This window comes from Copadichromis virginalis, linkage group LG3, assembly GCF_057382275.1.
Source record: "Copadichromis virginalis isolate Kocher_CV1m ecotype Utaka linkage group LG3, C_Virginalis_male_GT1.1, whole genome shotgun sequence".
Lineage (NCBI taxonomy): Eukaryota > Metazoa > Chordata > Actinopteri > Cichliformes > Cichlidae > Copadichromis > Copadichromis virginalis.
This window is the reverse complement of record NC_140620.1, coordinates 31,348,127-31,370,556: the sequence shown is the minus strand read 5'-3', so window position 1 is coordinate 31,370,556 and position 22,430 is coordinate 31,348,127. Positions and strand designations below refer to the sequence as shown.

Below are 22,430 nucleotides of genomic sequence, written 5' to 3'. Positions count from 1 at the left end.
GATAATCAATCTTTGTGGAGCTTCATCTGTTTCTTCTTAACTTGAAGATTGCAAACTTTTAAAGAATAAAAGTGGGATGGTGATCAGTTCACAGCTTGTGCAAAATAAAATGATTAAACGCTGAGGTTTCTTCATGAAAGTCAAAGTCAGCAGAGACATGTGGCAACCAGTTGTAGTCAAATCGAATCAAGTGTCCAATTGGATACTTGAATATTGGAACTATAGATAACTAATTTATTTATAGTACTACAAGGACATCGCTGTCCACAGTTTAGTGGACAGTGATGTCCACAGCAATTCATAATGACTCCACTCCCTTATGTGAGAATTTTGTGTAATTCAAGCTACCATCACACTCACACCCACCTCTGGATGAGTCGTCAGCTTTTGCGGCAACATCATTGCCAGGGAATTTGTCCACCCACCACAACCAAACTCCTTATTGACTTTCCATTGGCATTGTTTTCCTGGTGCCTTGTGTGCCATCACCACATAATGCATTTTGAGGAGGCTGTGGTCACTTCACATTATTCACTGAGATCAGGTTGCATGTAACCTTGGTTAAACATGGGTTGAAAACCACTTAACTTTGTTCTGATTTTTAAAGAAGTTTAGCATTTAAGAGCTGCATTTTTTTTTTTCCGTGAATTATTGCTATTAGTTCAGATTGCTCCAACCAAACAAATACTGATACTCTGTTTTCCAATTTGAAATCATTACACATGTTTGAAAATTCACTAGGGTTTACTACTATTACTAGGGCTGGACGATTTTCTCCAAAGTCTGGGACACTATCCACTTCCATAATACATACCGTTTCACCAGCAGCAGTAATCCTGGAGACACAAAGAGAGACAGACATAGTCTTCATTTTCCATTTCCATATTTAGTAAAATCTTTTTCTCTTTCGGCCTATAGTTCATCTAAGTTTTTCAGTCTCTCTCTCTACGCTGCTCTTCCCTGTACTCCGCAGTCAAAAGCTCAGCAGTAAAATGACAAACATAAAACCTGGTTAAACAAAAAGTTGGATCTGCACGTGCACAAGCATCCTTTTTACAAGAGATCGCACAGAGTAGTGAGATAAATTCTCTTTAATAGGAATCTTACAATAATCAGTTGGGAAACAAGCCAAATATCACTATTTAACACGATTTGTTAACTTTTGGCAGTCATTCTGACCATCGTCGGTTACCTGCATCATCTTCCGTGAGCACAAACCTACTTTCCACCCGTTTTGCTACTCAGGCTTTTGGTTATAAAGGCATCAGTATTTACCCCTTAGACCTGGCAGAGGTGCTCCAAGGACTGTCGAGGAACTGTCAGGACGTGGGGATCTGACTGTGAAAACAAGGTCACTGCATGCTTATTGAGTACTGACATGTAAATAACAAGGTTGGCCCAACCTAACATAAACGATGCTTTCATCCTGATTTATAACTATTATTGGACTATAAAGTAAATTAAATTATAGTAAGAGTTCAGACTAATGTAAGAGGTCATAAAGTCATTAGGAGTTTTTTCTGAAGGTTCTATTGTTACAAATATCTACAAGTTATGTCCATACATTTTTTTAATATAAAGTCTACCACTGCAAGGTGATGACGGCACAAAAATACAATAACTGCATTCAGATTTTCCCATCCTATCTTTGTTCTATCCTTCTCTGTTCTCAGCTGATCTCTAACTTTGTCTAAACACTTGAGGCCAGATTTACTGATGAGTGGTGCGAATGCAAACTGGCCTTTAAATTCATGTGAGTTGTGTTTATATAGCACTGTACAATTATACAGTGGTGTAAAAGCAAAAATACTGTTTGTTTTTATAAAGACTCTCAAACTGATTTACTAGCATCTGCGACACATAATTTACTGCTAATTATGCATGATATGATGCATGGTATGATATTTAATACAGAAAAAAAGGTGTGTTTTTTATGTTTGATTTTGAAATTAACTAACTGTGCGATGAAATAAAAACAGCTCAGCTGTTGTAAATCACTCATGTTTAGTAAATCTGGCTCTTTGTCCTCCTAATCTAGGTTCTGTCACAGTCCATCAGAGTAAATTCTCTGAAGTATAAGGCCGTTACTAACCCTAACCCCAATCCTTCTCTAATGTGTATTTTGGTGGAAGATAAAACAGATTTATTGCTTCTGTATTTTACCAATATCATGGAGAAAAAAAGGCATATTCTGATTGCCTTGGGTTAGAGTTGGGGTTAGGGCTGTGGTCATCTACAGTGATGACTTAGACCTGGGTATCTGCATTTCTTCCATAGTGGTGACAGTGATGTTTCTGTGTTTGAGTCGCTGATGTCCCTTCAAATGTTAGTAGATAATGTCTAACAGTGTCTAATGTTGTAATTTTCATGTATATTTCTAATATCATGTTCCTTCTTTTTGAGTGATTAACACTTTCAAATTGTCTTTTATGATTCATCATTGAGATGTGTTGCAAATATTGAAGCTAACTCTAACAAACTAACCTGAAAGTGTGTGTTTCTGTGTGTGTATATATGTGTTGTAGCTTGCGGATGGAACCAGTTCTGCTATCATTAACCTTTCAACCTCTAGTTCCAGCCTTCATGTAGGTAACAAACTCATCTTGTCATTCATTTCATTCATTGAACAAGAATGTCAGTCATGCTTTGCATTTACTTTTCATTGCACTTGTTTTTTTTCATCATCCATCCATACATCATGCCTCCCAGCCTCCCACTTAATTGTCTTTTTTTTCACATACTAAAGAAAAGTGGATACTTACTGCAAATCTGCTCATATTGGCAACTGACTGTCTAGATTTTTTAAAAAGGTCTACACCAGAGCCAGGAAATTTTTGCAGTGGTCGCCAGGCAGAGGATAGTAGTGGAAACTGATGTCGCTCTTATATTGAACACAGCATTGAGCCAAATGTTCGGTCTCCCTTCTTATCATTTGGCTCATTTGTGCACCACATGCACCATGAGACAAGTCTGTTACAACTCAAGATGTTAGCGAGGTTGCAACTGTTGATAAAATTCATACAGTGGATGTTGTTAGGAGTCCACAAGGAAAAAGCTGCTATAAAATGAAAATGGCTTTCAAAAAAAAAAAACTCCCAAAGTTTACATTTAAATTCAAGTTACTGTATGTAACTCTATTTTATTCATTTGTTTCTCTAATGGATATCATCATTTGGCTGTTTTCCACTGCAAAACAGCAAAGTGTTTTATCTTTTCTTGAAGAAGGTCTTTGCCACTCAGCAAAAACTTGTTGAAAAGATGTTTAATATGCTCTCAAAATACAATGCTGGAATTTGGGTAAAAAAAACAAACATCTAATGTGAAATGCTGCTCTTTCAGGTCAGTGAAAATATGTCTGGAAAAAGGTTTCTCTTTATGTCTGACACCTCGGATTCAAAACCTGAGGGTTTTTTTTTTTGTTTTTTGCAGTGACATTCATTACTTATTACTGCACCAACAACTTATAGTAGCATGTGCCTGCAATAATGAGGCCTTTTCATGTGGAGTTTGCATGTTCCTCCATTGCCTGCATATTTCTCTGGGTACTCCAGGTTAGGTTCCTACTCACACAGGCTCAGTAACAGCCAGCAAGCACTCACCAACCAGTCAGAGACTAGTTGCCAGGGGATTGCTGACAAGTCCTTATGCCTGTGGCCCAGTGGTTCTTATCTGGCAATAGGTGTGAATGTGAGCCCTCACTTCCAACCAGCTGTTTTTCAGCACTACTTAGAAGCACCTACCTGCCTATTATACCCCCAAAACAGGGCTGAAAAGACCCTATAAATGGATGGGGTCCAAAACAGTCTGTGGGAATTTTTTTCCATCTCTAAGTAAAAAAACCCCAAAAAACACACATTAATTAGTAAAAAGGCAGTCAAAATCTAAAACTAATAAACAATGTTTCAGGTGATGCCAGGTCACAGTGTGTAGACAGTAGCACAGTTTTAGTTTTGCTATCTATCGATGAAGTTTATTTAAAGTAAGACACTGTTGAATAACACTGAGTGCAGACAGATGAGGGCCGATCTGGAATGAGATAAAAGTGGGGCTTTTTTCCTGCTGCCAGGATGAAACGGGAGACTTGCTGCTTTGCTGGTCTTGTGTCAAAAAAATGCATCCTACTTGAGAAAGCCAGATTTTACAGAGCGACACACCGAGCTGTGCGGTTACACAGGAAATCTAATCCCACATTTGAACTTGGGGTGGGGGGGGGGGGCTCCGCTGCTTGTTACATTCTTCTATTTTATTTATCTAAGCCAGGTCAGTTTGAAGACTAAGCATGACCCGGACCAGCCTGAGCACACAAACATACACATCCAGTAGTGCTCTTTCCTTTCTTGCTCGAATTTGGGGGGGGGGATTTCTTCCTCTCCAAACAAAGATATTTGTTTTATTAAGGGTCAGATATTTAAAGCAGTCAAATTAAAAGCTCAGTTTTCTGTCTGGCCATGGCCAAAGTCAACAGAGCTGCTTATAGATCCTCTATACCACAACTCTCTGTGAGCTCTTACTAAAAGACAGAGGAGGGATGGATGAATGAGAGAGGGAGAAAGTGACTAAAAGAGAAGCAGAGAGAATGAAAAGAATCAGAAAAGTTTCAACTAAAGGAGCAAAAAGAGGCGGCTAATATCTCAAGGCACCAGAGAAAGAAAGCATGCTCTCTCATGTGCCGTAAATCCTGGCATCCTTAATCTCTGGGTCGCAACCAAAAGAACAGGTCATGCGCGTATGTCTGATGATTACCAGATTACTGCAGCAGAGTGTGCGCTCAGCAGAGCCGCTTCCAAAGCAGATCAGTCAGATTTAGTTTCAGAGTTGGAAAAGTTTAAGAAGATCGGCTGTCAGGAGCGTCATGGCTCCTCAAAGCTCGGAGGCTCCAGCCCCCCTTTCGTGATATCTGAGATCTAACGTCGCTCAGATGGAAAATGAACATTATATGTCACGTCTCATCGGCAGAATGCGTGCACGATGACAGTATATATCGTGGTTCAAACCAACCTCTGTGTTTTCTCATTTCCATAAGGAAACTGGATTTCAAAAATCTGTCAGGTCACTATAATCTGGTTTTTGTGTCTGCTTTTTCTATCGTTGTACCTCTGCCATTAATTCTTATTAGAATTATTCCACTTCTTCTCCAAAAAGCAGTCAGTTTTGGTAAAAAATCCTGCTCTGAAAATGTTGCAGTTTACCTCAACTTCCATAAATCCTTCCTGGCTGCTTTGGATCCAGAGAAACTAACTGACATGGCTTTGTGCCAGGCGACTTTGTGGCATTTTTGGGGGTTTGTGAAACACACATTTATGGCCCTATAATGACACTGTAACCAGAAACAAGATGTCAAAATAGCTTAGTAAATCATTATTGTTTTTCTTGTTCTGCTAATTTCAGCCACAGGCTGATGTAAGCTGCTGTTCAACTCCAGAATCTGAGCGCTGCACATATTTGTTGCCCAGACCATCATCCAGATGTGTCTGTGCTTTTAAAGATGGCACTGGTGTACTTTTAAGTCTATCATTAGTCGCAAGTTAGTGTTTGAACTTTCAGATATCAGACAGACTTTCAAAAAGCTCCTGTGAAAAGCCTTATTCACTCAACATCTCCCTGACAGTAGAAGGACATTGTTTACTGTAGCTGGTGACCATAGCGGACCATTTAGCAGCTAAAGATGCAGACACAGATGCTTCCCACATTATAGAGAGCCTATCCGACTTGGCATCTGAGGCCAACAGTCAACATTTAGGTAGTTAGGGCATCAGGGTTAAGGCTATCTGTTCTTTTTTTTTATACTTGTTAACCTTTATTTAACAGGACAGTGGAGAGATACCAGGAAAGCCAGGATGAGGGGTAAGACGCACAGTTACTGGCCTCAGGGCAGATTCGAACCCAGGCCTATATGGGTTACCTTCTCAACCCAGTGGGCTGAATCAGTGTCCATGACTTCCTATTCTGTCAGTTAATGTTTGCTAGTCCTCCATATATGATTCCCAATTGTCTTTGGTGTTACATATAGCATGGACTGTTTACTAGCAGCCACAGCTTGCTCAAACAGTCAGTAGCAAATGCAAGAAAGTTTGTTATTTTCAAAACCTGTGTCGCTTTTTGAGGCTTCTGAGGTTCTTTTAAATTGGGGAGAATGTGAGAACAAATTGTTTTCTGCATAGCAGATTGGCTTTTCAGATAAATGGGCTAGTCGGCGGTATGAGTTTAGAACAGCATATGAAAAAAGCTTTCAGAAACTGGACATGCTGTAGATTGAGTCAGCCCTGTGTAATATCAATCAATGATAGCAAAGAAGACATTCATTTATGTGCAAATGCCACAGATTTTTACTTGAGGTTTGCTGTTCTGCCTTGAAACCGCAGTGGAGCAAATGACAAATACATGCAAACAGTTGTGCCTAAGAAGCCAACATAGTTTTTCCACTTTCTTCACACTGACCAGTTTATTTTAGAGGTATGGAATGAGGTCAAAGAAAATTTGAGTTTTTGGCAGAATGGCTTGCTGCTTCAGAAAATTCTCCAGTAGACAACTGATCTTTGAGTAGGAAAAGTTTTTGATTCGGGTGCTTTGAAGTCAACGTTGCCGGATTGGTTGAAATGGACCATACAGTACGTTTTTGGCATAAAATTAGAGGACACTGCACGGTTTCCCGGGTATGCTGCACACCACCAAAGTGAGCCAACATATCCAACCAAGCAGCATCTATAGCTGAAAACTAAGCTTAATTAGTGTGAAAGTTCTCAGTCATCCAGGTCATCATCTGGACCGCTAAGTTATCAGCTACTCCAAACAAACTGCTTTCATGGACTGTGCTGGTTCATCAAACGCACACAGCCACACACAAATAATTACTACAAAGTAGGAACGCACAACATGTTTTACAGATCAAAACTGAAGCACAAACTTCTTTTTTTAATGCAGTTATCTGACAAAAGATGTACTAGCTGTACAGTTAGTCTAGGAAATGAGCATTACAGTTTTGATAAGTAAAGGTTTAGTTACTTTTGTGTTTCTCAGGAATAATTAGCATGTATTTGGTGTAATAAGTGCTTGCCAACCGAGCTTGTTAGTGTTAGCAGATCCTTTTAGACCTCCACCCTTGTGTCCAAATATGCTCACTTCTGGCTCTAAAAGTAGCAGGTGGTGGTAGTGGCCAAAATGCTAACATTTAGGCAAACCAAGCAATGATGTCATGGTGGCAAAGTCCATCTTTTATTCACAGTCTACGGTTCCACAGAGTAACCTCCACAGATGATTCACCGGGTAAATTGCAGCTTTTTGGGAGGCTCCTGATGTCGTCGATTATGTAAGGTCACAATTCATGCTGTTGGAACTTTGGCATGCTGGAACTTATCACAGATTATAATTCATCTAAAAACACTTTTCTTTTCTTGTTAGAGAGCAGCTCCCTCGTGATAAATGTGTATGTTTTTGACATTACAAGGCAACAAAAAGCTCCTAAACGCTCTGTCAGATTTGGCTCTTTATGTGTGTGAACTTTAAAGGAAGCCTCTTCCAGCCCCACCTGTGACCTCTGACTCTGTTGTGGATGGGGTTTCCCCACAAAAAAGCTTTTATGAAGCAGCTCGGTGCTCTTATGAACTCTTATGTAAATGCACTCGCTCTGCTCATAGAGTTCTTGGCAGTGCCAGTCTGGTTTGGTTAGGCTGGCTTTCCCCACAGGGCATAATGATAGGCTGCAAACCACACCGACACCCTGACCAGACCACTACAGGCTCTGTGTGTGTGTGTGTGTGTGTGTGTGTGTGTTCGATCTCCAGAGTGTATACTTAGTACAGAGTTTGGAACACTCCACCGGCGGCCTTAATCTGTCTGAATCAGGAGTCGTGGACACACACACTCACTTTCTGGCGCCCTGGTCATCAATGCTTGGCACCAGCAGCACACAGAGGGCACATAAACACACAGCAGACACTTCACGCCTCAGACACAGGGCACTGTGCATGTGTGTGTGTGTGTGTCATGTCCTAGTTAAACGCCACGTGCTGACCTTTTCCATGCCATGCTGCCACTTTGGAAAAATTAGGAATTCCATAGTCCCCCTACTTCTCCTGTGTGCGTGTGTGTGTTTCTGTCTCAGAGTTTGTGGGAAGTAGGAGAAAGGGGATTCCACACAAACCCAGTGCCATAAGAGCACTTTTGTTCAACATTTATGCCTTTACTTACACACACACACACACACACACACACACACACACACACACACACACACACACACACACACACACAGGAAAAAGTGGCGCATGCGTCACAACTGTGTTTCTGGAGTGTTCCTCAGAGGGTTGAAGGTTGCAGGGCGGGGATGAAATGTGTGTTTTTGTATGTGTGTGAAGATACACACTGTAGGTTGATCTGTCCCCACTGTATTCTCAATTTTTGTGGTCGCTGTTTCCTTGTTGTGAGCAGCCAGCAGCTTGCCATCACACACACACACACGCACACACACACAGTGAGATGGACAGACTTTTCGCTTCTGTGAGAAAATAATCAAAAATGAGCTTTTAAGTAGCTCTGCGGTCGGTGTTGCCAATGTGAGCAGACTTTTAGTAAATTTGATGGATGAGGCAGCTTCACGCTTGAGAAAATGGAAGTCTTGATAAAACACATGAAACAGGGTTTCTTTCCGAGATGTCACATATTTCCCCAAAAATCACATCGTATAAATCAAAATGAATCCAAACCTCAAAAGGCCATCAGTCAAGATTTCAAAAACAAAGATATATATTTTACCCTCCAAAACAGAACGACATTGTGAGCGCAGGATGACTCATAGCTGTAATAGTAAGGCTTTAACAGCCTTTGATTTAATGCCAGCAGTCATTTTGTAATAGCGGGATTTATTTCTTCTTCTACTTTTTTTTTTTTTTTTATATGGTGTATGTTTCATTTTGGATTGAAACCCCTAATGTGCTATGAGAATAAGTATTAAGAAATGTGTTGAAAAGCTCCTTAAAATGTGTTTAATCCCTCTACTTTAATGCGTGGTTACAATTCTGTCAGCATTTGTGCGTCTGCACTGAGTGATCGTGCAGTCTACGGTGAAATTAAATTTCTCTCTGACCTGTCTTTTGTTGTTAACGCTGACACTAGATGTTACAGTGGGTAAGTTTTGGAGCGCACCGACTTATAAAAAATGCCATTCCAAGCGTGTGAGATGGTGTGGTTTTGCCAAAACCACTGAAATCTTTCACACATTATGCACTACCAGTGCATTATAATCCCCCAGCATCAGATGCTGCTGTTCTTTTGGCATCTGTGCCATGATGCAACGGGTTATTGATGATTGTAAGGGCCTTTGGTGTCACATTTAAATTGGTAGGCTTTTTTTTTTTTTTTTTTTTTTTTTTAGCTGCAGGGTTAATTTTGTCAAACCAAAACACAATCTTTTCCCAAACCCAACCGAGTAGCTTTTGTAAGCCAAACTAACAGCAGAAATTAAAATTAGGTGAAACAAAGCACGAAATGCAACACTGTGATTTATTACACCAGTGATTTATTGCACTTAAAAAACATTTAATGTGGACCTTTTAAAAGGGAAACTATATGCCCAACTGCACCCAAAACCCTTGTGCATCATGATGGAGCTCCAGTATCTGACACCCATCTGGTGTGAAATTATGTTGGCAGTGCAATATGTGTAAATGCATCTCATTCTGGTAACTTTTGCACTTGCATGCATTTGCCCCATCTGTTAACTCAGGGTGGAAAATTAATTTTCCCAGCAGGCTACATGAGAAACTGGGACTGTTGTGGAGGGCCACACCAATAAGCTTAAAAATTTATATTAAGCAAAGGTGAGATCAGCTTAATTTAGTTCAACAACTCCATTCTGCTTAGTATTAACTTTCTATCTTTATAAAGTGGGACTATTGTGGCGGCCGCATCAATAGGATGAGCTCAATATTACTCCGTATTAATTTTATTTCTTTATAAGCTTACTGTTGCGGTTCTTCACAACCATCCCAGTTTCTCACCTCGTAAGAGCCAAGGACTGTTGTGGAGGACCACACCAATAAACTGAACTCAGTTTTGCTTAATATTCATTTGACCTCTGTGTTATTGGTGCAGCCCTACACAACAGTCCCAGTTTCAGCTGGAGATTGGCTCCAAAAAAGAAAGAAATACTTAGGAAACAATAAAATCAAAGCAATCAATGTTTTCCAGAGACTGAGAAGTAATGCGTTTGGAGAAAACAAATTAAGAGGCATTTTGCTTCTAACACTAAAAAACCTTTTTTAGATTATGGGTTTTTTTGTCAGAACTTTAAATGGTATTAAATTTAAGCAGGGGTATGTTAAATTTAGGGTTGCGCACAAATTACAAACTTGGATTCCACTTAGTCTGACCTCTTTCATACTCCCTTAATCAGATGAACTACACCAGCCAATCTCTCGGTAGATAACTTCAGTCCAGCCTCAGTGAGTTTGTGTTTTCGGGAAGGTAGTTAACATTTTCACATTTTCACTACATCTGGCCTCGTCTGATCAGCATAAAACACCCAAAAAAGACAATGAAAGCACCAAGTATTTTTTGTTCCTGAAGAATATTACTAGGTTATAGAGAGACGTGGTGAAAAACAGCTTGGAGCAAGGTAGCAGAATAATTAATTTCTTCATGAATAAATATACATTTTTGGACTCTTTTGGCATAACTCGGTTCTTCTTATGTCCATGTTGATTTTCGTCCACCTTGTGCCAGTTCCCATCCCAGTGTTGCCCGTTTCCATTGCCTCAGAACGCCCATATACCATGACCTTAATGCCATGGAGTCACCAGAGACAATTTTTACTTGTGTTGACGTAACTTGGCTAACTCGATGTTGCCATGTGATCATTGGAAAAATCATGAAAAGCGCTGCAGTGCTCTACAAAGTCAAATAGCACTCACTGCAGGACTTTGAACAGGTTTGAAAGGTCAAAGGTTCTTCAGAAGAAGTTCAGATATCAAACAAACACAGCCCATAAACGACACAAATCACTTTCAGTAGCCACAGACAATTTGGTGGAATTGGAAATGACCTTTCAAGTATTTATTTATTTATTTTTAGTTTGACTCGTCAGGTAAATGAAGCAGCAAGAAAGTAACGCAAACATGAAGTCTAACCAACACAAATATTTTTTTAAATAATATTACGCAAGCCATAAGACTGCATGCAGAGCAAACCTGAATGATTCAAAAGTATCATTTGGGTTTTACCAAACAACACAGCCTTATTTATATTCAGCACCTCCTATTCAACCTTCCAAACTCTGACATCTGATTGTGTGACCAACAGGGAGAAGAGATTATGGACTGGTGGAGTAAGTTCTACGCATCAACTGGAGAGAAAAACAAGTGTGCGACTTATCTGGAGGAAGGCTTTGACACTCTCAAGGTAAGGATGTGTGTTAAGTGCTTGTAGGAAACAAATGTTGTTGTTTTTTTGTTTTTTCCTTAACTAAATGTATATATCTTTCAAATGAAGCTTGCAAATAATACATATGTTACAACTAGATACAAGATTCTTATTAAGTTTGTCTAGTATGATGTGGGAATTCATATATTCGAACATGCAATTGGCTATATTCTTTAGGCAGCTGTGGCTCAAGTGGTAAGTTAATTCAAAGCATTAATTGTATCCATCTTTTACTGGTCCAGCCCTTTGCAGCAGCCCTACTTTTTCCATTTGATCCATGAGAAAATTAACCACCTAACCCTTTATTAACCTCTTAGCATCCAGGGGTGGACAATTCGTTTTCCCAAGAGAAAATGGGACAGTTGTGGACGGCTGCTTAATCAGTTAATAAATCTGAAATAACATTCGATTATTCTGACTCACATTTGACAAAATGTAAAACTTCAAAGTTCCAGCTGTCTGAAGCATGAACCAACACCAATAATGTAACAGCTTGTAAGATAGCATTGGTTTAGTACTAAATTTAGTTTAAATGGGGAGGCTGATGGTGAGAGAAGTGTCTTCTTTATTCCTACAAGGCATATCTGAAGTTATTTTGAAGCAGATGTATGTAAATGAATTCGTTGAGCCATTGGTCAGCAGAACTCTGCCAAATCTGATAAAACCTTTGCACAAGGTTATGGTTTCACTTATGACTCAGTGTGCCAGCATGTTCAGTGTCTTTGCCTCATCACACCAGAGCACTAAGCAAATCATGTTATGGATACTGCTAAATTAGTACAATTATAAGTGCACTTACCTGAATAATTTTTGTATACACCTGCTGTCACAGAGTTTAAACTTTTTTCTAACCTCTGCTTTGTCAATGCATCAGTGCAACAACACTCCTGTAGCTTTTGGGCAGCTGTGGCTCAGGTGGTAGGTTAATGTAAAGGGTTAATGTAAAGTGCAGGCCATTTATCATCTATGAAGGACTATGGAATACAGTAAGAGAGATGATCCAAATGCAGGACACTGCAGACTGAATATTAAGCAATAGGCAAGCCTTTAATGCAAACTATCAAAGAAAACTATCCTTCAAAGTTAAAACGTAAAACAATAAATAAGTAAATAACAGGAGATAATCAAAAGTCGAATACAAAATAGCCAAAAACAGTCAAAGGAAAAAAGAACCCAAGGAACATGACAAATTAAAAAATGTAATTGTTTCATTGTTTAATTGTCTTTGCGCTCTTTGGGGCTGCTTTCATGAGTAAATAATTTTATGCGACATGTGCATCTTGTAAAACTGCACTACATACTATTACTATTTGAGGAAATATGTAAGTTCTTGTGATATCTTTGTATTTCTATAATAATATGAAATTTATGCACACATTCCCCATTTTTCCCTGTTAAGGCATATGTTAACTCACATTCCACAAAGTTTACTTATTGTATATGGTGTGGTTTCCTGGCCTTCATAAATAAAAGATTAATAGACGCTAAAAGGTAATTGTCAGCTTTGAGCTGAAAGGTTTGCAGCTATTATTTTTATGATTTGTGTAGTTTCAGACCAAAAATAAAGATCATGTTCAATTACAAGAGTTTACCTATTTAATTTACATAGTATTTATTGTATTTTTATTCTTTTTCATTAGTATTGTAAGTCACATAATAATTGGAAAAGGGTTGTACATTGTTTTGGGGTTTTGTATTTCTTCTGTTGACGCTTTTGTCATAAAAATAACCCTGACGTGCATTGTGGGGGGGGGGAGACAGTTTTATTCAGTGGTAATCTGACACTATCTTCCAAAATGCTTATTTAACATCTCCATCAATGTGCATGTACACTGTCACTAAATAAACAGACACTTTTTTTCTTTTGTTTTATTTCTAGGGGAACAGTTTTTTTTGGGACTGGGAAAGTACCCCTTAATGAACCACCATTATACTTTAGACCCTTGGTATTTACTTTGCAGTTTGTGTCTTGCAGACATAAACTGCGAAACTTAATGTAAATGTACAAAGTGGACCTTTCATCTTACAAAGCAACAAATGTATTAGATTGCCTTATTAGATATTTTTAGAAACAATAAAACATTCCGTTAAATTCCAATTCCGTTAAATACACCTAAGATGCTTACATAAATCCAAGAGATGGCCCGTGTCCTTTTTTCAGTGTATGCGTATATGCTTTTAATTTACCCAAAATAAACAGCAATAAAATATTGCATCTTGAGATGTAAAAGTGAAAGACTACACCATTTCTATCTGGGGACACTGGCTTTCGGAAATGTGCTCATAGTTAGTTAGCTTGGAGTCAAGGCTGGACTGGGACAAAAAATCGGCCCGGGCATTTTGACTAGAGACCGGCCCACCAGGATAAAGATTGAAAATGTGACATCATTCAGGGGTAAAACCGCAAAGGATTCTGGGAAGTTGTGGCAAGCGGTACTAGCGCACGCAGGCTTTCAATTGAACTCAGTTACACAGCGATAAAAAGAAACCCAAAAAATGGCAAGAAGCTGTTGTATTATTAACTGCAATAGCCGGTCGCATGACAGCCACGGGAAGCCGACGGGTAAAGAGATCGTTTTTTTTTTTGTTTTTTTTTTATCGGATTACGTCGTTGAAGAGAAATTTTTTAAGCCATGTTTCCGAAGTAAGAGCCGACGGATGGTCTGGATATACCAAATATAATGTCTCAGAACACTCCAGCTCACATGTTAGTCTGCTCCAAGCATTCCCACAAAGGTCAGTCTGCTGTTGTAGTTAATGCGTCATTTTTCTTAACATAATTGGTGATATAGGTTACAAGCAAGTCTGGCGCTGAACAGAAATTGTCGCGCTATGCTCCTTTATTTATTGTGCATAAATAGTAAATTGTCCTGACACAATATTGCGTTTCGCTTCTGTTATTACCATGGTACATTGACAAAAACATATACTTTTATTCACAGGATAAAACAGTTGTTTTGTATCACTAATTGTCCAGTACGATTACAGCATACAATATTATTGTCACTGCTACATTTCTGTAATGCTACCAGAAATTCTTTCCACTGCTAATTAATTACCGTTGAGCTCAAAGGTCCTATTAATAAACGGTTAACGAATGTGTATTTATGACGACGATTTGTGAGACTGGTAAACTTACCTTTGTTCGTACGATGGTCTTTCGTTCTACACGGTGCATTTCAAGGTCCTGTACCCATCCGTCGGTAAACTGTACCTGGGCTTGTTGCAGTGACCTGAAGTTACTAAACTTCATGAGTGTATGCACTCACTCCAAGAACCGTATGATTATAAATCTGAGCGTGGTGAAAGTTGGGCAGCACGCTAACGTCTTTTGTCCCTCTGTGTGCTCGTAAGGGTCTGACCCTTTCACTCCTTTGATTTTTTCCTCGTATTTTTCTTTGACTTTTCGTCGAGTCTGTCTTTGTACGGACCGGCATGGTTCTCCTTTTGTTTTGTACATTCCTTTTTTGTGCGGCAAAGAAAAAAACAAGAAGGTATTGGAACCGGAGAATGAACGTTTTGCGGTGCTGCAAATGCTTGCGTTTGATGCGGTACTTGGATTGTTTTGCCACGAGTTCCCAGCATGCAATGCGCGAAAATCACATGATTGCTAAACAAGGGGGAGGGTGCATCTGGCCTCCTCGGCTGTAATTGGTCCAGCCCAGAGTCGATCATGACCAATTGGCCAATCCAACACCTTTCATTATATATACCCTTCCTAAAAAAATAAAAAAAATAAATAAATAAAAAATCCATTGGCCCATAAAAACAAAAAATCGCCAGCGGCCCACCGGGCAAATGCCCGGTATGCCCGATGGCCAGTCCAGCTATGCTTGGAGTCCCAACAATTAATTGATGTGTAATTCATGCACCTTGGACTTGTATGGACAGAAATTGACTTTTACCATACCCTTATTTCTGAGAGTATAATAGGGTAAAGGTAACAGTAGCAGAAAGAATAAAAAACTGAGAAAGTAATAAGAAAACATGAAAAAGATGGAGACGCCTTTAGCCTTTGTTCCTTTTTCTTAAAACCCGTTCATTGCTCTAAACCTCACCATTTAAATCATTTATCTGCCCTAATGCCAGTTCACTCTGTCAGTCTGTCATTCCCCTCCTCCCCCTCTCTTCTCATGCTCCATCATCACAAGTCTCGGCATCGTGACATTCTGTCCGTTTCCCTAACTTCTTCATCCATGACTCATCCATGTTGAATTTGCTTTGGGAACACCACAGTGGGAGAGATTCAGGGAAAAGGCTGTGCTCTGATGTTGGCGACTCCGAAATGAGCCGTCGTCAATGTTTGTCTATAGTCTGGTCCTTTAAGAGTCTGCCGCCATCCCAGGAGCAACCCTTGATCGCCCACGCTCTGTTCAACCCTTATCCCGTTTCTCTTGGCCCAAACGGCGACCTTTCCTTCCACCGGGATTCAAAGCACACGTCAGTCTCTTGTCTGATTCCCAAACAAATGACTAATCATGTCAGAATGTTGCCTTTTTTATTACTCTTTAATTAGAGCTCTAACCTCTGCCTTGAAAGCCCTTTCACATCATCACAGCAATAACAACAGGTTGTCTGCATGTACCCTGACATACATGTTGTACAAAGTCAAAATCAAGGGCTTAAAAGTAAAATATTAGTAATTGATAGGCTTTAAGTGTATTTATTAATATTATTAAATCACATAGCAACACAGTTAGTCATGAATCTAATGAAAAAAACGTTTAAAAATAGGTTTTAACATCCAGAGATTTTCCATAAAAGCCATGCTATATGTGCTGTAATGTCAAATAATATTTCTTTGCCTCTTTCTTTATATGAAACCATTAAAGTAGAGCTCAAACTAAATGGCACAGTAGAGAACAATTACATCTTGCCCAATAGTCATTGACCCTTGAAAGACTCTTTCCATTTTTCTAGTGGTTGTATTTTTTTCAGTCAGGAGCCTATTAAATGGTTTCACCCTGGCCGATGGAAACACATCTAAGTCACCTCTGAGTTTTTGCGACATTTCAAAACTTTGCTCAAAATTCAGTTGACAGTTGGATGGAAACTAGTGAAATGACCAGTGAGCCACTGATTCCATCGTCACGTTGCCTCACTTTCACCCTTTCACCGACCAGCTCGGTGCCAACACCTCCTTTTGATTTACTCCCCCCCGCCCCTCTCCACTTTTCTCCCACTCTGTTTCCTTTATGTCTTTGACAAGTCCTTAACTCAGATCTGCTACTGTCACAGAGAAATTAGCTGCTGTTTCCAACCTTTTTCAACCTCTTTTTCTGATTTCCTCTGACCTTTCACTGTCTTTGGGTAGCAACTGTCAGCAGACACAGTTTCCAGCCCTTGCTCTGACCTGAGGAAAATTTGTTTACTTTTCTTCTCAGCCTTGGCTTTGTGCTCCCCTCATTTTGTCACCTTTCTGGTTCTGTTTCCATCTCCTCCCGCTGCTGCAAAAACTTTTTCGGTTACATCACCAATTTAGCACACTGGTGTGCCACTCATATGAAGGTGGACAAGAAAATGACATTCGAAAAGGGCTAAATATTTGAGAACAAGTGAAAATAGAGACTTTGCTAAAAAAATAAATAAACTGGCATAAATGGGAGAATAAAATTAATTGTCTGGAAGAATAATGCAATCCACTAGAGAATAAGCAAATACCACAAAGATTTTCTTCATCAGAATGAATGAAAATGTTCACTGCATGTATTATTGTAGGGTCTTTACCTTACAATATGAAGCGTCTTGAGCCAACTGTTGTTGTGATTTGGTACTATATAAATAACACGGAATTGAATTGAACTTCAGTGTGGCCAGTTCCCCGCTATCACTATAGAAAAAAGTCAAAATTAAGAAAGACCTTTTTTTTTTTTTTTTTTTTAAACATATGTTTTTATCATCATATTGTACGAGACTCCTCAGACCAGACAATGTCCTTCCAATCTTCTAGTGTCCAGTTTTGACAATAGAAGCTTGTGTGAATTGTAGCTTGCGTTTCCTGTTCTTGGCTGACATAAGTGACACTCGGTATGGTCTTCTGCTACTGTAGCCAATCTTCTTGTGAATTAAGAGATACTATTTTGCAAATTTTCATTTGGAAAATAGAAAACACCCTGGTTATTGTGTTACAGCTCAAAGCAGTCCAGCTGTTCTCCTCTGACCTCTGGTATCAGTGAGGCATTTTTACCCCTAGAAGTGCCGCTCACTGCATATTTTCTCTTTTTCCTGACCACTCTCCATTTGGTCATCCTAGTATCGGCAGTTTCTGAAATACTCAGACCAGCCTGTCTGTCACCAATTACCATGTGACATTCAAAATCATTTAAATCAGCTTCATTTTGATGATAAGTTTGAAGTACAGCTAAATGCATGGGTTTGCTGTCAGACAAAGCCTTGGGTTTTGCCACTATGATGCTTCAGCTGCAACAGTGTTTGAATAAAATAAGTTTGAAAGCACCAAAAAGTTCACATAAAACTTACTTTACATTATCGGGCTAAATACATGGTTTAAACATGATGAAGACAAAGGCTGTGTTAGACAGACATGATAGCAATATGCTCTGTCAACACGCAATGATTAGCACAAAGATAATGCTATGCTTTGCTAGCAATGCTAATATCAAAGCTAATATTTCTCCATATAGGGGAGAGCGGGGTAAGTTGTCACACTTTTCACACTGACTAACTCTTACTGAGCACCATACATCACAACGTAATAAATGTTTCACCAAATGAAAGAAGGAAGTCTCGGGCACATATGATGTATTCATTACATTTTCATATCTTATCTCATTACGGAGTTGTAGACTGTTGAATGGAGAATGTGTACTTGTGACAATTTGCCCCATCGGCAGGTAAGTTGTCACACTAGATTATCTTAAAATAAGAACACAAATACTTAATTGTGATTATTGATTTTAATTGTTAAATTCAAACCAAAACTGGAAATTTGAACAATTATGCCAAGAGAATTTGGAAAAAAACAATTATTTCAATCCAATACACATTTTAATCAAAACATTAAGTAGAAAGAAAACTTTAGTTTGAACTTTAAACTCAAATGTTCTCTGGCTTGCACATAAATCCATCATAAATGAATGGAATGCTGCAAATAACTTGCTTTACTTAACATGTTTATCCTCTGAACAAAACAGATGCCCTATTTCTGATTAATCAGACTCAACTTCAGAGTCACAATTCTGGCACACATAAATTGCCTGGCCTGAGGTGCAAGCATCATGGGCCCATTAGTTGCATTTTACGCATTTTACCCAGGTCTCTTTTGGACAACTGTTTGAAAATGGCTCCACACAGACAAGGCAGACGCACTCTTCATCATCTGATGATGACTCTTGAATTATTTTTCTTCTTTTAGCTGCGTTGTTCTTCATAGGTCCAGATGTTTTCCCCCCTCGCGTCCCTCTCTTTTGAAACAGCTTTTTGCTAGATTCAGCCTTATTCTTTTCTTTTTCTAGTTGCTGCTTCACTGGCGTGTCGGTTAGAATTGCTGATTTGCGTTGTTTTCTTCCTTTGCTGGATGGTTTTCGGCGGCCAGCTTTTGGATATGGCCGGATGTCCTCTGGAGTTGGTAGTCCGCTGTCAGTAATTGCAGTGCTGGGTAAGGGTGAGCTCGTGATAGAGATGGTGCTGGAGCTTGGCAGTTCAGAGTTGGTGCTGGGGCCTAGCAGTGCAGAGTTGGTGCTGGGGCCTGGCAGTGCAGAGATGGTGCTGGGGCCTGGCAGTGCAGAGGTGGTGCTGGGGCCTGGCAGTGCAGAGGTGGTGCTGGGGCCTGGCAGTGCAGAGGTGGTGCTGGGGCCTGGCAGTGCAGAGGTGGTGCTGGGGCCTGGCAGTGCAGAGGTAGTGCTGGGGCCTGGCAGTGCAGAGGTGGTGCTGGGGCCTGGCAGTGCAGAGGTGGTGCTGGGGCCTGGCAGGGCAGGGTCCGGAATAGGGCGATCTGTGATGTAGGATGGTGCAAACTCGGCTTCCAGAAATACATTTCTGTTGTAAGGTTGAATCCCAGCCACCCTAAAACCAGCCTGAATGTTCAATGGGGTTGCAGCCAGAGGATATGCAATTGCCACAATCCCAGGAATGTCATAAATGGACATTGTCTTCCCAGGGTTGTTCCTCATCCAGGCATCACACGTGCTGTTGATGTGCCTCTTTAGTGGCCCGCAGACAGACCTGTCTAATGGTTGGAGCCGATGTGAGCAGTGGGGTGGGAATGACAGCATGATTATGCCATTTTCTTTGGCATAATTGAGTCCATCAATGGACAGATGAGACTCGTGGTTGTCCAAAAGGAGTAAACAGGGCTTCTCCTTTGAACACTTTGTATGTTCATTGAAATGTTGCAGGAAGTCAACAAAGTGTGTGTCTTTCATCCATCCAGAGGAATTTGCCCCTCCTTTGCTGCCAGGTGGCCCGTTGATCAGGAAATGGTCATGGAAGTGGACACGTGGGAAAATAAAGTATGGAGGTAAACTATTCCCTATGGCTGAGACAGCACAGGCCAGTGTGACAAGGGTTCCCCTTTCAGCAGAGGTCAATGACCCTACTTGTTTGAATCCACGTCTGGCCAACACTTTGTCTGGTTTATGTACAGTGGTGACCCCAGTTTCATCAACATTCCAAATGTCTCCTGGTCCAAACTCATATTTGCATAACACTTTCTCTAAGTTGTCAAAGAAAGCATTGACATTCTCTCTGTTGAAGCTACTTGCCCTGGCAAGGCTAGTTGCTTCTGGCTTTCTCAGTGACAATGTTGTATGCTGCTTTAAAAAGCCTGTAAACCACTCTTTGCTGGCCTTTTCTTTTTCTGCCCACAAAGGCACAAACTTCAGTTCGTGTGCCACAGCAAACTGGTAGGCAAGCTTTCTGACCTCACTTGGTGACAGACCAAAATAAATGTCAGCTGACCTAGTAATATATTCAACAAGCTGCTTTTCCAAATCAGGGGAAAAAATCTTCCTTGGCGTTGTATAACCAACCATTGTTGTTGGCATGGCTGTCTGACTTTCAATTTCTTCTCTGGTAATCTTTTGACAATACCGAGTTAGAGTACGGTAATTTATGTCAAAATCCTTTGCTGTACTTCTGATTGATTTGTTCTGCATCTTTACCTGCCTGACTGCCTTTAACATAATGTCAGGTGGTGTTCTGCCACGCTCTGTCTTTCGTTGATAATTTCGAACCATCTTACTTTCTTCCTTCCTTCCTTAATTCCTGCCTCTCCTTCCTTTCTTCAAAAACCTTATTACAAATACAAATGAATTACAATATCAATTTTTTGGAGCATTTATTTGTACTGGGGCAAGTTGTCACATGTGACGACTTGCCCCAAAGTTAATGAGACAACTTGCCCCAAACTGACATTTATGCTAATTTTGGCTAAATGTCAGGGTTAGCTCAACATAGCACATCAGCTGAAGTATCAAAAGACACGTTAATGTCTCCTCTATTTTGTGTAAAATAATAATTTGTAACATCTATACCTAACAAAGTTGTACTGACGAAAATTTAAAGTGATTTATTTTTCCTTTTAGGTCAAAAAAATAAAAAAGATGTGCTCACCTCAGATTAGAGCAGTCTTGACTACATGTGAACAGGAGGTTGACTATAGAAGAAGAAGTCACACAAAGTGGCTATTTCATTTTTGAGATAGAGCCTCTAGTGTTGGAGTTATGAACAGTGTGACAACTTATCCGTGTGACAACTTACCCCGCTCTCCCCTACTATTTTACAGCTGTAATAATCTGTATGGAGTTACATGTATTTTGTGTTTCCTACCGTTTAGTAAGATTTATTAGCTCCAGTTTCAGCAACGCAGACATCTTTGAACTTAAACTTAAAAAGGCAGGAGATATGGCACAGTCAAGACCGTGTTAATGCTCTGGTTTGAAACATGCAAACAAATGACACTAAGGCTACGTGCACACTAATGCGTTTTTGTTTAAAAACGCATCGTTTTCTCTCCGTCTTGGCCTCTCGTCCACACTGAGACGGCATTTTCGCTCATGGAAAACGCAGCGTTTACAAAACGCTCTCGAAAACGGATACATTTGAAAATGGTGCTTTCGCGTCGCAGTGTGGACAGTGAAAACGCAGACTTTGTAAAACGATGATGCATGTTAGTCATATGATGCAGTCATGTGACCAATTAAACTAAGATAGCGGAGGGCATTATACAGCAGTTTTTTTTGTTTTTCTACTTTCTACTTTTGTGTTACTCGCAGCAACAACTCCACATCATTGTTAGTCCATTTAAAAAAACTCTGTGCCTTTCCTCGACATTTTGCCGCGACGTTTCAAAGAGTAAATAAGCGGCAGACAGAAATAAGCGGCAGACAGAAATGAGGCAGGTCGAATCTTCTTGCATTTCAAGCATGCACAGTACTGGAACGTAAGCGTTTTCGTCCATTTCAATGTGGACACACAACTCTGTGAAAACGACTGAAAACGCTAGTGTGGACGCGAAGCGTTTTCGGATGAAAACGCTGTTTTCAAATCTATCCAGGCTAGTGTGGACGTAGCCTAAAGGGTTATCATTGCATTTAAATGTGACACCAAGTCCTAATCAAGCATCCAAACATGAGCAAGAGTCAGTTGAAGTTTTTTATGTGGTATTTCACTAAGTTCATGTTTGTCACATCTGATTTTTATGCAGGGCACATGATACATGGTTTATCTCATTGTGTACAATGACCTTAAAGTTAATACAGGCTAGAAGAAAGAGTATAATGCTAATGCTAGTGCATAGCTTGTAACACTCTAAAAGTTAGCTAGCACTAAAGTGATTTATAGCAATTAAAAAAAAAAACATTCATGATTTAAACAATTTGGTAAACCAAGTCATAAAACAGCTTTGACTGGTGACATTCAGGAACAAGAGCTGTGATTGCCACTGTGGTTTCTAGTGGGTGCGCTGCAATTTTTTTTTTTTTTTTTTTTTTACTTTCTTGCTGTCTTACATCAGCCTTTACCTCATCTCCTAATTTTTCCATTTTACCTTCTTT

The 22,430-nt window shown here is 39.8% G+C and overlaps 1 protein-coding gene across 7 annotated transcripts in view; it reads left to right on the top strand.

Moving 5' to 3' along the window:
- Nucleotides 1-22,430, top strand: part of dysf (dysferlin, limb girdle muscular dystrophy 2B (autosomal recessive)) — a 107,874-nt gene that overhangs the window by 57,057 nt on the left and 28,387 nt on the right. For 5 of the 7 annotated variants that reach the window (XM_085450667.1, XM_085450668.1, XM_085450664.1 and 2 more), the window contains 2 exons: nt 2,526-2,585; nt 11,296-11,394. In XM_085450667.1, coding sequence (XP_085306793.1) covers nt 2,526-2,585; nt 11,296-11,394 — 159 coding nt within the window. The remainder of the gene's footprint in view (nt 1-2,525; nt 2,586-11,295; nt 11,395-22,430) is intronic. The other 2 variants (XM_085450669.1, XM_085450670.1) reach the window with 1 other exon arrangement.